We start from the raw sequence: 19,952 nt of genomic DNA on the forward strand, positions 1-19,952 counted from the left end.
ATGGATATTGAGTACTTTTGAAATTATGAGAACTCAGAACATCCTTGAGGGGATGTTTTTTGCTGGAACAGTGAAGACCCTGCCCCAAAGATTTGGGGTAGTCTGCAAGCGATCCAGATTCAACTCCTAGACTAAACGGTATTTCAGCGTACAAGTTGTGTGCTTTGACCGTGCTTTGGAGTCGGCTGAAAAAATTTACGTGCTGGCTGAGAGTTAGTCCCCCAGTTGGACGGCTCGTTCCCTAGACACATGGTGAATTGAGGAATGACTCTACAAGCAAAATACATGTGGACTAGTCAAACAGTCCCCCGGTTGGATTGTTTCCCCGGTACAATTAAATATTGGTTATATCTATATACTATTATTGGCAGCACAATTAGTATTAGTATTATTATTCTGAAGAAGAAGTTACATCATATATTGAAAAGGGAAATGAAGACAAAGTATGTATATAATTATATATATATATATATATATGAATGTTCTTTTGTTCTATTTCTCGGTAAGGATACTTCCTTGCCGGTCGTCTTTGAGAACGTTTATGAGAGTCTAACCTCTCAAGAAGGAACTCTTAAGTTGAGTGGTGGGCTTCGTGAAGTATTATTCACGGATTACGGATTTGAGATCCGGTATATATATATATATATATATATGTTAGTATATGTTTATACACTGTTTATGATGGTTTTGTTATGTTTATGGTTTCATTGAATGTTTTAATAAAGGTGGGGGTTATACTACTTTGATTTCACTTGAACTGAACTTGATTTCTGTCCACTCACAACTTTTTTTTGCCCCACCCGATCGAGCTTTGCGATTGAGCCGGACCGGGTGCATCTTGGAATTCGAGTCTTCGAGAGACTCTTGGTACCTTTTCCTTTCTTAAACGATACTTCGGTTGGATTTTGAATTCGTAGATATGCTCAGACGCGAGGTTTAAATTTTGTGAGGCGGAGGCCTTGTTTGTAAATTATTTTATTGCTTGTAAAGCATGCGCCATTAGTTGTACTTAATCGTAAATTTTGAACAGGTTGAAGTTTGGAAATGTTCAATTTACGAGAGACTCTGCCAAATTTTTGGTAGAAAGTCTCATCGTTAGTAAGTGGGGCATCGGGATGATGTCGGTAATTAGCGGGTCCGTCCAGATTCCAAGGAATTTCAGGACGGGTCTTGTCATGGAAGCCTCTAAAATGGGTCCGGTACATCATGTAGCACCCCGGAAGAGAAATTTTTTGGGTCACAACGAGTGACCTTTGTTATTCATATATCAACAGAGACATTTCCGAAGACGATTGATGAATCAATGGGAGAGTATTATTGCTGCTTTTAGCTCCGTTACTGAAGGTGTGGAGGTTGAACTGTGTGGGATCCGTCTAGTGTATGAGCAAGATTTGAAAGGGCTAATCCAAACAATAACTCAGTGCATTATAAACAGCCCTCCTGTCTACTATCAACGTAAATGATGAAACGGTTGTGCTGGAAGGCGATGAGCTTTTCTCATTTTTACATATGACAGGAAGTTTGCTTGAAAAGGCTAAATCCATGGGAAGCAACTTCTTTGACACTGTTGGTTGCCCTTTCCCATTGCAAAGGTTAAAGTCATAATTCCATAGTATCATCTGTATGACTGTTAATGATTCTTTCAACCTAATAATTAATGTATGATCTTTCTCTGAATGGTCGCAGGAGAATTATATCGTTGCGAAAGCCTTGTCCAATTGCTTCACAGGAAGCCATTTCGACAGTTTCAGAATCCACTGTTGGCGAAGTAATTCATTTACGCATATTTGCTGATGACTCTCCATTAAATCAAGCGCTCAAGAGAGGAGATTCAGTAACCCAATGGAAAAGAAACCTTGAGTGTTTGCTTCAATGTTTCTTTGCACTCTCTATCCGGGTATCAGTAACTCTCAGTCTTCGAGGAAATTGCATTTCTTCATTATAGTATATCAATCCTCAGTTTAGTACTGTACTGTCTTCCCACAAAACGAAATTCCAGAGTGGTTCGAATCGTAGGACCCGGAATTCCATATTCCCAAGTTGCAAAATTATAACAGTTGGATGGGACTTCTTGTATGCTCTCATTTTTCAATATCCGAGCATCCAACTTCTGTCCAAAACAACATGGATTCAAGAGTTCCTCAGAAACTTATGTGTCATATTTGAAGCGCTACTGGATATTGTTTAGCGCCGGCCCCTTTCTGTCTCATCTTTAGGGAGAAATTCACACGGTTGTATCGTCGAGGATTCCTTTGGCTACTTTACATCCCCCGAAGTTATGCTAGTCTCTCTACCTTCTTCAACGCATCATGTGAACTACATGTTCAAAGTGAAAGTGATCTCCCAGGCTTGTGGGCAAAAACTAGCTTTTGTTTATTATACAAGCAAGATATGGAGGAATTTAAGCAAACCTTAATCCACTGTCACTGTGTGACCTCGTTCTTTGACGATGAAGATCTCATCCACCAATTTAAGACCTTGTGATTCAATCTTGGTCCAATCTGCGGTTTTACTTGAAGTCTTCACTGTGATTTTATAAGGGTTTTTTTTTTTCTTGGTTTTTTTTTTTTCGGTGCCAATCCCATGGACTAGGGCTAAGCCTTGAACTTGGAAAGAAGGATAGCTCTTCTCATTTGAGTGGGCTAAGCCTTGAACTTGGAAAGAAGCATAGCTCTTCTCGTTTTCGCCTGAGTCAAGTAGACTAGAGATGGTTCAAAGTTGCGTATTTTCTCATATGTACATTGTTGGATTTTATGTTGGACTGTCATTATGTATTTGATATGCTTAACTGTTATGTTGTGTTTCATAGCCACAATTGCTTCTCTTAACTTATATTGATCAACGAGCTGGGAAGGTGGTTGTATAAAAAAAAAAAACAAAAACAAAAACCATTAATGTGATGCTTTTAGGCAGGTTACTAGGTTGGGCAACCAAACCAACCCACGCCGAGAGGGCCAAACCAGCCTCGTCATTTTTACACTTTTCGGAGACTGACGCTGAGCCAACGACGCGTCTAACCAACGACGGTCAGTTCACCGAGAAATTGGTGTAGGTTGATTCTGTTTGGCGAGAACAAAGGTGATTGTGGCGATGGCTTCGCACCAGAGGAAGAGAAGGAGCTTTTTTGCTCGGGTTATGATTTCAAATGCCCTACTTTACTTTTGGGATTTGTTTGATGTGTTATTGTGTCGATGTGTAGGTGTTGTTCTTTTTTTTTAAGGGGAGTGGTGTAGGTGCTTTTTTAGCTTCATGAAACAGGGATTTTTCAGAAAGGTCCTTTGTTCCGAAATCCGAATCCCCAAAGTGTGTAGTCATCTCATCATGCACTCATTTTCACAAAAAGAACAATTGCTAGAGGACGTTAACTTTCCTGTTAGCAGAGTAAGGGCCTTTTTTTTCCTTTTTTAATTAAAAGTGAATTAAGTTTTTATTTTAAGAATGATGTCTCAACTCTTCGATTAAATTTTAATGAAGTGGCGTACGGAGGGCAAAAGTCATGCAGATCCTAAAAGAAGAAAATCAAAGAGAGGATCCAGATCTGCACTTCATTTATACGTGAAATGATGCTAAATTAAAACTCTGCACATAGATACCCCGCCACACAAAAGTGCTGGAAATTGGAGATTTAAATTAGTTATGAATGTAGACTACAAATGTATGCTTACCACATGACTTGTACGTAATACGAGAGATAAACACATGCCCGGATTGGGGGCAAGAAAAACTCAAAGTCTTACTATACTACTGTTCCCCTAGGTCGCTCGAAATAATTTGCAATGTACTTGTTCACGTTATGGAAATGAAATTCTTACTATACTAGAAGAAGAAAAAAAACCATCAGCATCCCATTTAGAACTTAAAACTTAAGGAAATTGAAAATCAAGAAAAAAACATGGAGAAAATGAACTGTAAAATACATAATATTCATTCAGTGAAAGAAACAAAGTCAATTTCTCTGATGAGCTACGAAACTACGGTTGCTTCAATATATACAATTTTTCTTCAAAAACACGTGGAGATTGGAATCACTACAAAATATGCAAAGGACAATTTCTGTCCCAAATGTTTGAATCTACTTCTCTACTTCAAAAATATGAAGTCTAACCTGGTGGTCATGCAACAAAAATAGTCTAGCTTCGGTTGCTGCCGCCCCCTTCTTGTCCCCTTTAACCTAGGACCTCTGCAATTGCTTACAAGCTTGGGGAACATTATTTGTTTGGTTTGCAGCCACAAGTGCAATTATCAAGATCCTTGTGAAGATCCTGTGAGAGGGGGGAAATTAAAATAAATGTTAAACAAGAAACCGTCTTTCATTCATCTTTTCTACTCAATTTTTGACAAAGGCAATGTTACTTTGTCAAAGAAAAAGAAAATAATGATTGCAGCTAACGTTACTTTTTTGGAGTGACCCTAGTGTTAAGATCGACCAATATCAAGGTTCTAAAATATAGAGATGCTGATGAAGACATAATATTGTTTATAACATTAGGGTAAAATATTCAAGTAGGAATTGTTGGATTGGCAAACTTTTTGAATTAACCATTCACAAACCTCGACTTGATTTTGAAGGCCTTTGATATGTTGTACTGCCAAGTCCAACATGTCCGCATAGCTTGTTTGCTGCAATCATATAGGGAGAAAAGTTTATTAGTACTAAGTGATAAGTTTCATAATCGGGCATCATAAAGTTTCAGTAAATGCTCAGCACAGTTTTGTCCATATGAACACTCAAGCTAGAACATGCTAACATGGATGGGCTCTCTCCTTGCCAAATAAAATTGAATAATAGAGTTACTCGTCCATTTAAATGTTAACGAAAAATTAAAAATGCTTTTGAATAAAGTGAAAATGCAGAATAATGTCATTTACGGAAATTATATGTCAAGACCAAAAATATGTTTCCAGTAACCTTCACCAATCCAGATTTATAAGAGCCATCGGTCATTACCTTATCCATGTTTGGAACAAGGTCTTGTAGTTTCTTCAACTTCCCGCTTATTCTAGTTCTTCTCTCCTGTACATATAAACGAACGATACAAGTCAGGAAATATTAAATAAACATAAACTGCATACAAACAAACAATTTCAAGCCGCCATTTCTCTACAAGTTGTGAGATATGTTTATCTACAAGACAAAAAAGTCACTATCAAAGTCTTTAGCTGAGGCTTAGGGTAAAACATTGAAACTTATGAACTAGTTCCCCAGTAGCATATAGGGATGGCTTCAACTATTTGATGTCTATATTGATTGCTTCCTTCATTTACAATTTCTTTTCAACCTCTCATTTAACCCCCACTCCCCTCTCTCCCAATGGAAACAAACAAGGAAAAAGAATGACTTATTTGTACCATATAATTTGTATAAGTAGTACTTAACATGGTTTGTTAGTTTAAATCAATACGATGAGAAATTGATCTGAAGATGGATCATGTAAACACACTGTTCCATGGGCATTCCATCAACTGTCGATAAATTAGTCAATTAATGTTCGTAGGAACCAGTTCTATCTATTATCTTACTCTGTTTTTCAATATCCTATTATTTGAATGAATCCCATTATCACTAATGACTCAAAGGTACAACACTTTGTCAACACTGTGACACGAATAAACACTATGCTGTCCTAACTTTATACTAATTCTGACTCACACTAGTAAAGAACCTCAACTGCACTTGGCTAAGGGAAAACATTACCAAAAGTACAAAAGAGAAATGGTTCTTGGCTCTTATTCCATCTCTGAACAGTTAATTTTAAGTGGAAGACCAAGCATCACTTTCAGCCCATTGACATTCTTCACTGTGTCTGAAACTTTAATATTCCCAGCAAGTGGTTATTTTTCTCTTAACTAGGAGCATCAGTTCCCATAGGACACCTCTCACTTATTAGGAATTGTTACTAACAAATGTATTAAAGCACAATTTATAACAATAATTTCATATTTCTTACTGCTCAAGGCCCCCAAACAACAAAGCAATAAAACTCAGTAAAATATCTTGTGGTTAGGCATGATGTGAATAATTATAATATCTCTTCAAAGTTTACTAACCCTCTCCGCTATGCTTCTGGGATGAGTTGCACAGCCACGCTTCGCCCGAATTTTGCAAGGAACAGAATCCTCAGGGATGTGCAGTAGCTTCTCTACTGTAGCCATTTCTAAAGATGTCTGGGGAAGGCTAAACTGTTTGGACAACGAATCAAATTATTAAACAGAAAAATTGCTACTCTCCATAATCCAAACACTACACTTAAAATAAAAGTGAGTAATCCTCCTCGTCTAATGAGTTGATGATGCATATATAATGTAAGCCCTTTCAATTTTACCATTTTCTACACTTAAAATAAAAGTGAGTAATCCTCCTCGTCTAATGAGTTGATGATGCATATATAATGTAAGCCCTTTCAATTTTACCATTTTCCTCTCTTTGGTTTGATACGTATTTCACTTTTGAGTTATTATAAAAAAACTGGTAAGTGCAAGTTGGTTCATTAGACTAATAATTGATGCAGATCTAAAGGACCTAAAACAATTACTTAAATTAAAGTACCTGAGATTCTAAAGCATTGAGGCAGTTAAATAAGTCACCATCCATATTTTTAGCTCGTTTGCTTGGTGGAGCCGAAAAGACAATAGAATTGGTATTATCCCAGGATTCCATCCCAAAGCTAGTAGTGGGATAAGAATGCATGGCCCTATGGTGGCCATTGTTGGAGCTAACACCTTCCATGGCATTTTCACTTACTTCAGATATTTGAGAAAGAGAATCTTGCCTGGTGAAGCTCAACTGAGACTTTAACCTCGTTACTCCATGTCCATGACCGCCATTAGTGCCACCTTGTGAGCTATAGATTCCAGCTCCCCTTGTAACAGAAAATCCGCCTATTTGCGTTGTCAAAAATGAAACAATGATCTTTAAACACATTTTAATGATCAAATCGTGACCATGAAGATGCTAACCATGTCATTTGTTAAAGTAAAATCAATAACATGTTAGATTCTAGAATACCATGAATACAGTTTAATGGAGAATTCAAAAGGTTATGAAGCACATTCGTTTGAGACTGGTTCGTCGAAAAAACAAGCTGACATCAAACAAGATATTGACCTCGTTAAAGGAATGAGCTGAGCTTGAGCTTTGGTATATCGGCTCATAATGCTTGTGAGCAGCTCATTCTTTTTATGAGATAGCTCGAGTTCGGTTCAAGCTCGGCTTGTTCATTAAAGCTTAGCTCGAACTTGAGAAATCATTTACTAAGTAGAATTAAAAGCTAATTTGCAAAAGTATAGCTCATTGAAATATCCCTGGTCCTAGGTGGATGAGCTATATTTTGACAAAAATACACCTTTAAAATTGGTACCTGATGACACATGACCAATTTTAATAAAAAGATGTATCGGAATGTGACACTAGAGACCGAACGAATGTGTCGACCAAAAGATGAAAGACCACCTTGATTGATTTGAAAATTTGAGAACTAAAATGAGAACTTCTAAAAAGTTCACAGACCACTTGTGATTAAAACCATTTCTTCAATATAAGATGGCGACTAGAATGCATACACAGTTCATCTAAGCAAACCCACTTCTCCCCCCCATCTTCATTATAAATTTTCCAAACATAATAATAATCACATGTTCACATGTCAACAACAGATAAATAAATAACACATAACAATTCCACAAACGTCATCATCCTTCAACGTTACCTATCCCAAAACTATAATTTTTAAAATATTTAAATAAATAATAATAATTAAAGAATAAAACAAAATAAAACCTAAAATTATAGATATAAATAAAGTAATGCAAAAGACACCTAAGCAGCCCACGCTTACACGTGATTGGTGGGTTGGTGTTGGGCCAGGTGAATAAATATACCAAAAATCCTTCTTTTTCATTGGTTGATTTACGAATATTATATTATTGGATAACGATTAAGGAATGCTATTTTCGTAATATAAACGAACTTCAACGGCCATTTCAGTCAATTCAATTCACAGTCCACGTCCATTCCCATAGACCCAGTGAAAATTCCAAAACTACCCCCTATGCACAACCCCACAACAACTCCACCCACTAAGGACAAAACCGTGATTTAACAAACAAGTAGAGGAAGGAAAAAAAAAAAAAGCGAAAGGGCGGCGTACCATTGTTATCAGGAGCGGTGAGATGGCTGAGGAAGCCAGCTGGAGAGCTTCTCTGGCGAACCAGGGCTGACGGCGAAGAGCAAGAAGAAGAAGAAGTAGGAGATCCAACCGAGTTCGCCATCTCATTCAGGCCGTACGATCGGAGCAATGGCTTGGTTGCGTCCCTGCCGCCGTTGGATGAGTTGACTTTGAAGGTTGACTCAGAGCTGGTGAGGGAGGAGTCGTCGCCGTGGCCGTCGCCAGAGAAGTAGTGGCCGAGGTGGGGCTGCGATCGGAGTGCTGAGAATTCGCGGTCTGCGACAGCGCCGATGACGGAATCGACGGCCGAGGTTAGGAGGGAGCCAGGGGCGGAGCCGTAGCGGGTCAGCCCGGTTGCACTTGGGCCTGGGCCCATGGGATTTTGGGATGAGGAGGATGAGGTTGAGGGATACATTTGTTGTATGAAGCAGCTCTGAGCTCAGCTTTCTGGTGTTTGAGTTTTTAGAGAGAGAAAGGGAGAAAAGGGAAGTTAGTTTATTTTGGAAAGGAGGGGGCTTTGAGGAAGGAGGCTTGTTGGGGAAAGTTCTAAGAGGAGTACTTAACTCACCTGCGGGTGACGGGAGTATTTTAACGTCACCGTGTTAATCAGAGTGGTGAGTTTTAGTACACTTGCGCCAAATTTTTTTCTTTGGTTCCTTCTTTAGCTCTTTTTACGTTTGGGCATCAATCCGGCTGAATCGATAAAACCAGTCAATCTAAATCGTAATTACTGGTTTAGTTTGGTTTTCACCCAAAAAAATTCAAACAGTTTAAAATTAAATCGGACCATATATGGTTTGATTTAGTTTGATTATGAGCTTTTGTAAATCAACTTAAACCGAACCGAACCGTCTACTTGTTTATTTATTTATTTATATTGATTTTAGGCTAATTGGTTCAGCCACGATTTTGCAATGAAACCAATCTCATCTAGACCATACCCACCCCTTGCTCTTTGTAGCTTCCCTTTGCATTTGCAATTTTCATTTGAACTCTCATGGATTACTCAATTAAGAGACATTTAAAGAGACATTTAAAGAGAAAAAGGATTCAAATACCAAGGAAAAACAATTAAATGAGTATTGGGTACATTCGTTCAAAAATAGTGTTCATCAAGCATTTAGAAGCGATTTGGCTTGCATAAAGACAATTTTCAAGCACAAACCCAAACTCAACTTCCTAGAAACACATACTAGAAGATTGTATTGTCTTTGTGCCCTTGCTATTACAATAGACTTACTTTCTGCTCTTCGTCTCCACTAGATAGTTCAACTCTGATCATGGTTGTTAATCATCTTGGAGCACAAACTATTACCACGATCTTGGTCAACTCAATCTCCACACTTGAGGCCACCAAGGTTAGTTTAATACAACACGGAGCATTGTATCATAAACCCAATTATCTCTATGCGAATGCAAGGAATGACCCATAAATAGTACAATTGTTTCCCTTTGGTATTTTTTTTAATAAAAAAAAAATCTAAGCAAATAGGCTTAATTGCTTTGGTGCCTCTGAATGTATGGTTAATTTTCATATGTTTTTTGCCTCACTTTATCCGCCACTATTAAGTTCGTCAATAGGGCGAAATAAGATAGGTAAGGTGACATAGAGAGAGAGAAGGGGAATAGATTGATGTTACGGGTTTAACTCACCAAGAATAATATGAGATTCGATCATATTTTCAAGAGCACCAAAATAATTAAGCTTATTGAAAATGTTAGGAAAGTATTGGGTTTCTATTCGTCCGAGTTTACTCCGAGACAAGTTGTGATTGGCCAGGAACTCCTGCAAGACCCGGGAAAGGCTCTATGGTTCAATTAATGCCACTATCAAGGCAAAAGACAACTCATTTTATACAAGAATAAATAAAAATATTCGTGTACGAATTAAACCATCCACGTGCAGGGCCACTACTTTCACCCGTGAAATTTGATTCATCTGATTGGCCAGTGACCGAAGTAGGTGACAAAATTTATCAGTGCTCAAATATAGTGCTATATTGTATTATGGGTGCTGACGTGGCAGGCAAACATTGGACAAATAGAAAGTAAGGGTTAAGATGAAGGAAAATCACTATCAATCTTCATAATTGTTGGGACTGTTCTTCACAGGTGAATCGACCACTTGCTTAAGAGATTCAATGTATGCGTCTATATAAGTCCAAAATGGTCACCCACGTTATAAAAAAAAATCCCACAATGACAAACCAGTAGTACACACTTCTCTTTGCTGACAAAGCTTTGTACTTGTGAGTTCCAAAACCATTGGCCGACCTACAAAATTAAAAAGAAAAATATTTACATCTACAAAAAATGCATATTTATATTCCCGAATTTGATCTCTCAATTGGAGATACTCTTATAAATGTTATCTCGATTTTAGGCTTTTCTTGTTTGGGAAATGTTTCACTCTCCAATTTGGGAAATACATTTAGAAACACACTCAACCTCCAATGTTTAAATAGTACTTGCTTATTTTATTTTTGCGTCTCACTATCAAGTTGTTAAAACACATCTTAGGGCTATGCATGATCCAAACCAATCCTTCAAAATTGACCGATCTAATTTAATGCAAATATTTGACTTTCCTAGTGTTCGAACCTAAACCACCTTTTACGTTCCACTTACACCAACACACCAACACAACTTTGTTAATATTCTTTTCAAAAAAAATATATTTAAAAAAAATAAAAATTCTAGATTTCTAAGTTTTGGTGTTGACTTAAGTGTTTCTTTTTTTAAGGATTGGATGTAACTTGAACTCTAAATATTGAACTTCGTGTTGTAGTGTTGTTTTCAAAAATTTATTTATTTCTATTATTCTATACGATTATCTTTGTGATTATTATATTTTTCATGCAAACCGATAATCCATTCCAATCTAATTCAATATCTGAACACATTAGATTGGATTGTAAAATCACAAATCCAATAAAAATTTGAATTGGATTGGATTGATAAAAATTTATTGATTTCGAACCGATGTACACCCCTAACGCATCCCGTAATATTTGTGCCAAATTTATTTATTTTTTTAAATTTTGACTGCTTCATTTTTTTTATGTCAACTATTCCAATTTTTTTTTTCCTACATGACTTCCAGTTGAAACCTGTTGAAGGACATTTTGGGGTTTTTGAAATTAAACTTTCACTAAGGTGGTGGATGTCATCACGCAGCTTTAAACCTTATGCACATTTTACAAGCAAGACAATCTATGATTGATACCCCTTTAAGGTGGCGTTTGGGAGTGTTGTTAAAAAAAAAAAAAAAAAAAAAAAAAAAAGCAGCTTAAAATAAAATTTTAACAACTAAAAGTGTTTGGTAAACCTTTTTTTTTTTTTGGTCTGAGAAGTGTTTGGTAAACCTAGGACTGGGCATTTGGACTCGAAACCCGGCCAACCGCCCAAACCAAACCAATGGGTTGGGTTGGTTTGGTTTTTTTTCAATTTGTTTTTGGTCATTGGTTTGAACTCAAACCAAACCGAAATATATGGTTCGGTGTACGGTTTGTAATATTCAAAACCACGGTTTAACCAAACCAAACCGAAGATATTAAAAAATATTATATATAATATTACTATAAGAAATATATATATATAATATAAGTTTCAATAAATATATATAATATATAGTTTCAATATTTTCTTTTTCTTCTCTCTCAATCTCTCCGTTTGTCTTGTCTTCATCAGTCCCTCTCTCTATTTTTATTTTCTCATTCTTCTTATATATGTCTTCACACCCTCTCCCCGTCTCCCTCTTCTTCTTCTCTCTCCTTTCTTTTTCTCTTCTTCTTCTTCTTCTTCTCCATCTCTCCCTCTTCTTCTTTTTCTTCTTCTCCTCTCCATTACTTTTATCTCTCTCTCTCTCTCTCTCTCTCTCTCTCTCTAAGAAAGCCAAAAAACTAAAACAACCAAACCAAACCACTAAATTCAAGTCGATGTAACCTAACATGAATATTCTGGGTTTATAAGTTGAAGTTTTGAGTTTCAAGTTTGGATTTTTCATCATTAATAATATGCTTGTTTGATTGATTTAGGTTAGCTATCATCAAATATGCCATTGAACTATGAATAAGAAAAGTATGTATGGAAGCTAGATACTTGTTGGAGTTCCGGGTTAGACAACAAATGATCAAGTTAGGGAATTAGGAACACAAGGTTAGGAACCATGGCCTAATCACACTTTAGCTAGAATCAATCTTTGAATCCGAATTAGACCAGACTCCCCAGAATCAATGCCCTAGTAAACCAAAGACTTTGCTTTTGTTTGAAACTCATTTGTTCAACAATTTCACTCTTACTTTAAAAAGACTTAACCTCCTACTTTCAGTCCTCATAAGTGACTTGTTTCTTACTAAGTGGCCGTACAATTGCGAGCCAACTTTCAAAAGCCGCTTAAAAAAAGAGCCAGTTATTTGATTAATGAAAGTTTCATTATTCCTATAATGCCCCTAAATATTTTACAAAATGACAATACTTGACCCTCTAGACAAAAATAGATCTCGCTCGCTCTCTCTCAGACCTTCACTCTCAAAGTCTCATTGCTCTTCTCACGTTTCTTCTTCTTCATCCCCTTGCATCTCAAAATTCCAATCTCAATCAAGGAAGTTAATTGCTAACAACAATCAGCCACTCATCAGTGAGTTCATTCTTTATGGTTTAGGGTTTATATATGTTATGAAATTAGGTTTTATTTTTATTTTTTATTTTTTCCCTATGAGACTAGGGCTTTGTGTTCTTAGGGCTTTAGGAGGAAGACAAAGGAGAGAGAGAGAGAGAGAGAGAGAGAGAGAGAGAGTTTTGCTCCTAGTTTTGTACTAGGTTTGTCTCTCCGTGCTTTTTGGCAAGGTTTTGTTTTCTCCCTAGCTTGGTCTGGGGTTTTCAACTGGCCTTTGGGTCAGATCTACTTCCCTCTCTGTTTATCTTTCTCTGAAACTTTCTTTCAACTGACCTTTGGGTCAAATCTACTGATGCTTGGTTGATTTCTTATTGATAGCTTGTATATTCTTTTGGATTTATTATGGAGTTTTGGGTCCTCTTTTGTCTGTCTTGGATGTGTTTTTGGTTTTTGGTTTTCTAGTTTTTGTCAAATATATCAACAATGTTCAATATTACGGTTTGGATACTTTAGTTGGCTATCATAAATAACCAAAACTTTCACAAGAAAAGCTTTTCATCGTGCATTTTGTTTGGTAACCAATATTCATACATGTAGGAAAAAGAAATTTTTTTTCTTTTTAACAAACCTCCCCACTTCTCTGAGTCAAGAATCCAAGCACAATACTCTTCATTTGGTTTACCCATAAATGTTTTAGAATTATGACACAAATTTGTCAAAAAATTAAGTTTAAATTAATTCTAGGATTTTCCATTTCTAAGTGATGTTCACATCTCACTTGGTCATTCCAGTTGCATTGGCTTAATAAAATTAGCTTAATCAATACTTAAGATATTTGTAATTGTAAGTATCAGCTTAGGTATTGGAAAATTTCTGATTGAACAGCAATGTAGTTTAATTTACACCCCCCCCACTTCAACTATGGCTATAAAGTAAGTGTAATCCTTACTTATTTTGTTGTTAGTGTTAATTGGTTTTGTATATTAGGAGTTGTTTCCTCTGCTTTGCTATTTTTATGCCTTTCAAAAAATAATGTATATTGGGACAATTATTTATCAAATGCTCCAAATATATCCATATTCTGTGATCTGTGCATCAAGGAAGTGGATGCCGGACGTGACGTCGTCCTGGCACTCATTTTAAAAAACTAGGATGGGAAAATTTGAGAGTCAACTTTAATAAAGAGATAGGAAATAATTATGATAAGGGGCAACTGAAAAATAAGTGGGATGCACTCAAAATTGAGTGGAAATTGTGGAAATAACTCGTAGGCAAAGAAACTGGGCTAGAGTAGAATTCGAGCAAGGGTACTGTTGATGCATCTGATGAGTGATGGAATAATAAAATTCAGGTGCGTGCAATATTTCTTTTTAGATTAATCTTTTGTCTTCCCCTTTTTATTTTATTAACATGCATTTATATTAACAATCCATATGTCTCTATAATGTACATAAATGTTGAATATGCAAAGTTGCGTAAAAAAGGCATTAATCCTGAGATGGAGGAGAAACTAGATAGGATGTTCATGAATACCACAGTTATTGGTGAATATGCTTGGGCACTTTCATGTGGTGTACTCCCACTAGAAACTGAAGAGGCATCCATGGGTGATGTTATTTCACTCAAAGGAAGTGATGACTCATATGATACCAATCCAATTGAAATGATTCAAGCTATCAAGAATGCTACAAGGAAAGGGAAAAGGAAACCACCTAAACAATTGAATAAAAAATAGCAAGATAAGAAAGGAAGAAAAGTTCGATGTGCTAAAAAACTAGCTGGCCAAATTGACCACCTTGTTGGTGCAGTTGAGAGTAGGAGCACAGCAACATCATTGATGATGAAAATGAAATTGGACAATAGTATTCCTGAAGTGATGGAAGTTGTATCATCTTTACCTAGATGTGAACCTACTAGCACTTTGTGGATGTTTGCAACTGGATTGTTTTTTAATCAAGAGAAGCGAGAGATGTTCTCTACCATGAAGACTCCTAATGTCAAGCTTGCATGGCTAACTTATGAATTTAACAACCAATAGGACAGTTGACTTATGACTTTGTTGTGGTTATGTTGTTTGGATAATTAATTTATTGCAATGAATTATTATTTGGACTAAATTTACATCATAGATTATGGTTAATTGAGAGTGTTGATGGTTATAATTATAAATTGTAGGTTTATTTGAAAATATGGACAATCCATATGATGAAGAGGAGGAGATTAACCTATCTATATGCGCTTGTGCATAAGCAATTGAATTATATTCTTTGAAATATATTCATAAAAATTCTTGTATGGATTCTTCACAAACAGGTAATATCTGGTTGATGGAATTATTACATGGGAATGATAGCCGATGTTATACCATGTTGAGGATGGATAAAGATATATTTTACAGATTATCTAATGAGTTGCAATCTAATTATGGGTTGAGGGCTTCTAGGAATATGAATTCCATTGAGATATTGGGAATGTTTGTACACATGCTAGGACATGGTGTGAGGAATAGGTTTGCACAAGAAAGATTTCAACACTCTGGTAAGACAGTGAGTAGATGTTTTAGTTACATGTTGGATGTTGTATGTCGTATGGCAATGGATGTCATCAAACCGATGGATCTTGAATTTAGTGATATCCCACAAGCAATATTGAGATATTCTAGATATATGCCTCATTTTAAGGTAAAAATTGCATCTATCACTTCTCTCTACTTTTTATTGCTAATTATAGTTATACACATTGAAAATTTTGTCAAACTATCATTTTTAGGATTGTATTGGTGTTATAGATGGAGTACATGTTCAAGCTTCAATACGACCTCAAGATCATGTACCTTATATTTGTAGGAAAGGGATGCAACTTTGACATGCAATTTATATTTGCATGTGCTGGGTGGGAAGGCCACATGATACAAGCGTGTTTCTTTCAGTTCTATGCAATGAAAATTTAAATTTTCCTAAGCTGGTAAAACTTTTTCAATTAACCCTTGTGTTTTTCATTACTTACTTAGTCCAATTATATATACATATTAAGATAAATGAATCTTGTATTTCAAAGGGAAATATTATTTAGTAGATGCAGGGTACCCATAAATGAGAGGCTATTTGGGACCATATAAAGGCGAAAGGTATCATCTCCCATATTTTCGTAGGGGAAGCCAACCAACGGGTTATAAAGAGGTATTCAATCATGTTCACTCTTCTCTTAGGAGTGTTATTGAAAGAACCTTCGGAGTATGGAAGAAAAGATGGAAAATTTTAAGAGATATCCCTAATTATCCATTCAACATGCAAGTGAAGATAGTCATTGCTACAATGACACTTCATAATTATATAAGGAGGCATGCCCAACGTGATAGACATTTTGATGCTTCAAATGATATCTTAAGTGAAGAGATACGTGGGGATATTGATGTACAACAAGAACTTCATAGTCTTCATGACAATGGAACACAAGAGATGGAAGCATTGAGAAATGGCATCACTACAAGTTTAATGAATGCATCTAATTAGCTTCTTTTATATTGTAGTGATCTATTTGGGCATGTTAAAATTGAACAATTTTTGTATATTTGTTACGCTAACCCTCTCCGAAGCCCTCAAAAGACATTGTTATTATTAATATAACAATATTTAGAACACTTTTGTTACAATAGTAATTTATAATTTATGGTAAAATATGTGTGCTAATTGTATATTACAATTTTTGATAAAATAAGTGGAAATTAAAAAATGAAAAAAAAATTATGTAGTCAAGTTTGTTTGTTTGTTTTTTTTATTTAAGTAGAAAAAGAATGAAGAAAAAAAAAAAGTTTCACCATCATGCCCTTGAAGGGAATGGTGTTGTGTAGAGATTTCTAACAACTCTACAACCAAACTTTGAGAGTATAAATCACCTAGCAAGCCATAACTAATATGAAATCAATGTAAGAGCGAAAACATTAAATAAACTAGGGATTCATGCAAGTCTCATTTGGTCCCAATCTTTATAAGTCTATGAAAGTGTGCACCAAAGACTCTCTAAATCCTATTTGAGAGAAAGATAAGATGTTTATACCTCTTGGAGCGAATCTTGAAACCAAGAATGGTGTTCAAGTAGAGGAAGTGGTCCCTTTGTTGTTGGCTCTCCCTTTAATGTTGATTCTCCACCTTATAGCTCTCCAAATAGGTACAAAAATATGCACCTCCCCCAAGCTCTTCACCAAGGATTGAATGAGATGAGAGAATGAGTAGACAACAAGTGAAAAGTGGTGCCAGCACCCTCACTTGATGTGATATATTGAAGGGGTTAGAGAGAGAAAGCTTGATGTTTTCTCTCTTCCAATTTCACCAACTTGAAAACCCTTGGATGATAGGATTCCATAGCTACACACTTATAGGATCAAAAATATCACAAGAGTGACAAAAATGCCTCCAAACCCTAGTGTAGCCACCCCCCTTGTGTGTCATCTTTTGCTATCTTGGTCTACATATTAATCCTATCATGTGTCACATATGTGCCTAAGTCCATATGGTCAAATCCTTTTTGAATTTCCAAGTCATATGAGACCTTTAATTAAAGTTTCATAACTTGAATTGAATAATTAAATTAATTTAATCAATTTAATTACTCTAGTGACTTGACTAATTCAATCACTTGTCTAACGAGTGTTGGTCCCGATCATCTTTAGTTGACCGTGTCAAGTGTCGGATCAACCATTTGACCTTTGATTTTTGACTTTTGACCTTTGACCTTTGACTTTCACATTGACTTTGACTAAGTCACAAAATCATTCATTCTCTTCATAAGATCCGAACACCTAGCACCCCATTAGACCATCTCCAACCATGTTGGGGTTAAACTCAAATTTTCACCCTCCAAAATACAACTATTCATGTATTTTCATGACTCAAAATTTTTTTTCCTCCAACCTTGTAGACTCATAATTTGAGTCCGCAACTTTATTAAATTGTTTAAGAATGATTAACCCCTAAATTTTGTTTCTTGTTAATTTTTCTTGACATTATTTTTGTTTCAACACTCGTGATTTAATTTTCTAAACATTTTAACCTAAAAAAAATAAAATTCCAAAACATAATTGAATTTCACTTAAAAAATAAAAATAAGTACAATACCATACGTATGCCCGGAATAATTCGAACTCTTCATTGAATTATGTAAGTGTGTTTAAACTATCTAAGTATTTTTAAATAAACGACAATCATTAAATTTTGCCGTTGAGATTGCTTAAAATTAATCATGATTATTAATTACAAATATAGTTGTTGGAATATTTAAAATAAAACAAAACAAAAACAAAAACAAAAACAAACCAGCAATATCAGATTTTTGATACAAAGTTCTGCAACAGTAACCAAAGCCAAGAAACATTATGCACATGGGCTGATCAGAAAAATAAAAATAAAAAAGCAGATTTTGGGCCCACAAAATTATCAGTCCAGCAAAAATGGGACTGAATTCCACCCAAATTTGAGATTTCTCAAATTTCCACCCCCCAAAATACATGGGTTGGAGATGATTTTTAGAGGCTAAACTCAAAATTTGAGTTTCCACCCCAAGAGTTAGAGATGGTCTTAGAATCCCCATACATCAATTTTAGCATCATTCTTCTAAGACCCTCAATGTTATGTTTGATCCACTCAAATTAGGAGGTGGATGGATGCCATTTTAGCAAAGAAGTTTAGAATTTTTTTACTAAAAATGTGAGAAAAAATTTGATGTCTTGTTTACTAAAAAAAGGAGAAAAGGAAGGTTGGTGTTTCTAGAATGTTCTATCCAACTTTGGGTATTTGGTTCTGGAAAAAACAAACTTTGGGTATTCGGTTTGATGACAAAACAGAAAAATCCAGATGTTCGGCTTTTTAAATGGGTTGGATTAGTGTAAGGTAATGGGTCGATCTAATTTAGCCCAAAGAATTGCCTGGCCAGAAAATGTAAACATTAGTCAGCACAATTGTTTGTGGGTATACAAGTCAGAACCTACAAAAAAGAATAATAAAATCCTTAAAGCCTGAGAAATAGGCTCTAGAATATATTTGAATATTTCATAGTCCAGGCCCTGACTACTGGATCAAAGGATTCAAATGTAATTTTAGAAGAGAAAATCACATGAGGCCAACATTGTACAACTTGTGACTCTGGCATTGATTAGGACCACATTTTTTTGGTCGAATTTTTTTACCACCCTTTTTTTTGGTGAATCTACGATCATGCTTGGCTAACAGGCAGACTGTCATGATAATCATTTAATTAGTCACATTTAGCTGCGAGCGACGAATGGTGGAATTAATACTTAGAAGAAAAAGGTTCTGCACAAGACCGAGGAAAGAAGGACCGATCATGTGTTTCTTGCCCTAGTTTCCCCTAGAGGGCTAGTGTCAAGTCTTTGCAAACCCAAAAGCATGCATTAGAAAGACTAGCTCCTCCAATAAAATTAACTTTTGGCCTAGACTTTTAGGAAGCAAAACAAAGCTGACCCCCGACAGCGTCCTTGCCTTAATGAAAGACTGCCTGCCGCACTTCTGCTTGCAATTTATAAAAGCACACTTGCAATATATGGCGACGTCCACCATGCAATATTTAAAGTTTGTTACCTTGGCTTACTTGCAATTGACGTAGAAATAATGCTTCTATATGATGACAGAGCAGGTGTCGCGAATCTATACACTCCGAGTTTATATTGTGTTTCGTATGGTCAAAAAAATTACAGTTTTTATTGAATATGGTCCAACTCTTTATAAGTCCATGTTAAATTCCTTAACATTTTAATGTGAAATAAATACTCCCAACATCGAGTTCATCTCATTTCTGGCCTCGTTCAAGCTGGATTGTAAGACAAAAACAAGCCAAGCTCTCAAAAGGAATATTAAGCTTGTTAAAAATAAAAATATAATCTTTGACTTCTGTACGGTCTATCAGCCTATCATAAACGTCATGAGTAAAATATTTAGTTTTTAAACCTATAAGCTATACAGCTCAAGTGACGCTAGTTGGAAAGTGGTATGGCTTATGTTCACTCTTATGGTGTATAAGAAAAACAGTTTTAAAACTGGAAAAATAATTTTACTTGTACTTCCAATTTCACATCATATCTATATTCTTTTTAGTGGTTTTAAGCATTTGGTGCTATCCTTATGTTGAGTTATTTTATAGCCTTTATTTTTTATATA

The 19,952-nt window shown here is 35.7% G+C and overlaps 1 protein-coding gene and 2 pseudogenes across 1 annotated transcript; 2 read left to right on the plus strand and 1 right to left on the minus strand.

The window, feature by feature from the left end:
- Positions 1–3,902: 3,902 nt before the first annotated feature.
- LOC103322513 (transcription factor bHLH128) lies at positions 3,903–8,685 on the minus strand. Its single transcript, XM_008224439.3, has 6 exons — positions 8,148–8,685; positions 6,548–6,879; positions 6,049–6,180; positions 4,949–5,014; positions 4,552–4,620; positions 3,903–4,262 (listed from the first exon to the last, which is right to left on the minus strand). The coding sequence occupies exons 1-6, from the start codon at positions 8,578–8,580 to the stop codon at positions 4,209–4,211; spliced, it is 1,086 nt and encodes a 361-aa protein (XP_008222661.2). The 5' UTR covers positions 8,581–8,685; the 3' UTR covers positions 3,903–4,208.
- Positions 8,686–14,227: 5,542 nt separating this feature from the next.
- LOC148920405 (uncharacterized) lies at positions 14,228–14,821 on the plus strand (annotated as a pseudogene).
- Positions 14,822–15,077: 256 nt separating this feature from the next.
- LOC148920406 (uncharacterized) lies at positions 15,078–16,346 on the plus strand (annotated as a pseudogene).
- Positions 16,347–19,952: the final 3,606 nt, after the last annotated feature.

The sequence above is a fragment of the Prunus mume genome, linkage group LG2, assembly GCF_029339155.1.
Source record: "Prunus mume cultivar Tortuosa linkage group LG2, ASM2933915v1, whole genome shotgun sequence".
NCBI classification, from domain to species: domain Eukaryota; kingdom Viridiplantae; phylum Streptophyta; class Magnoliopsida; order Rosales; family Rosaceae; genus Prunus; species Prunus mume.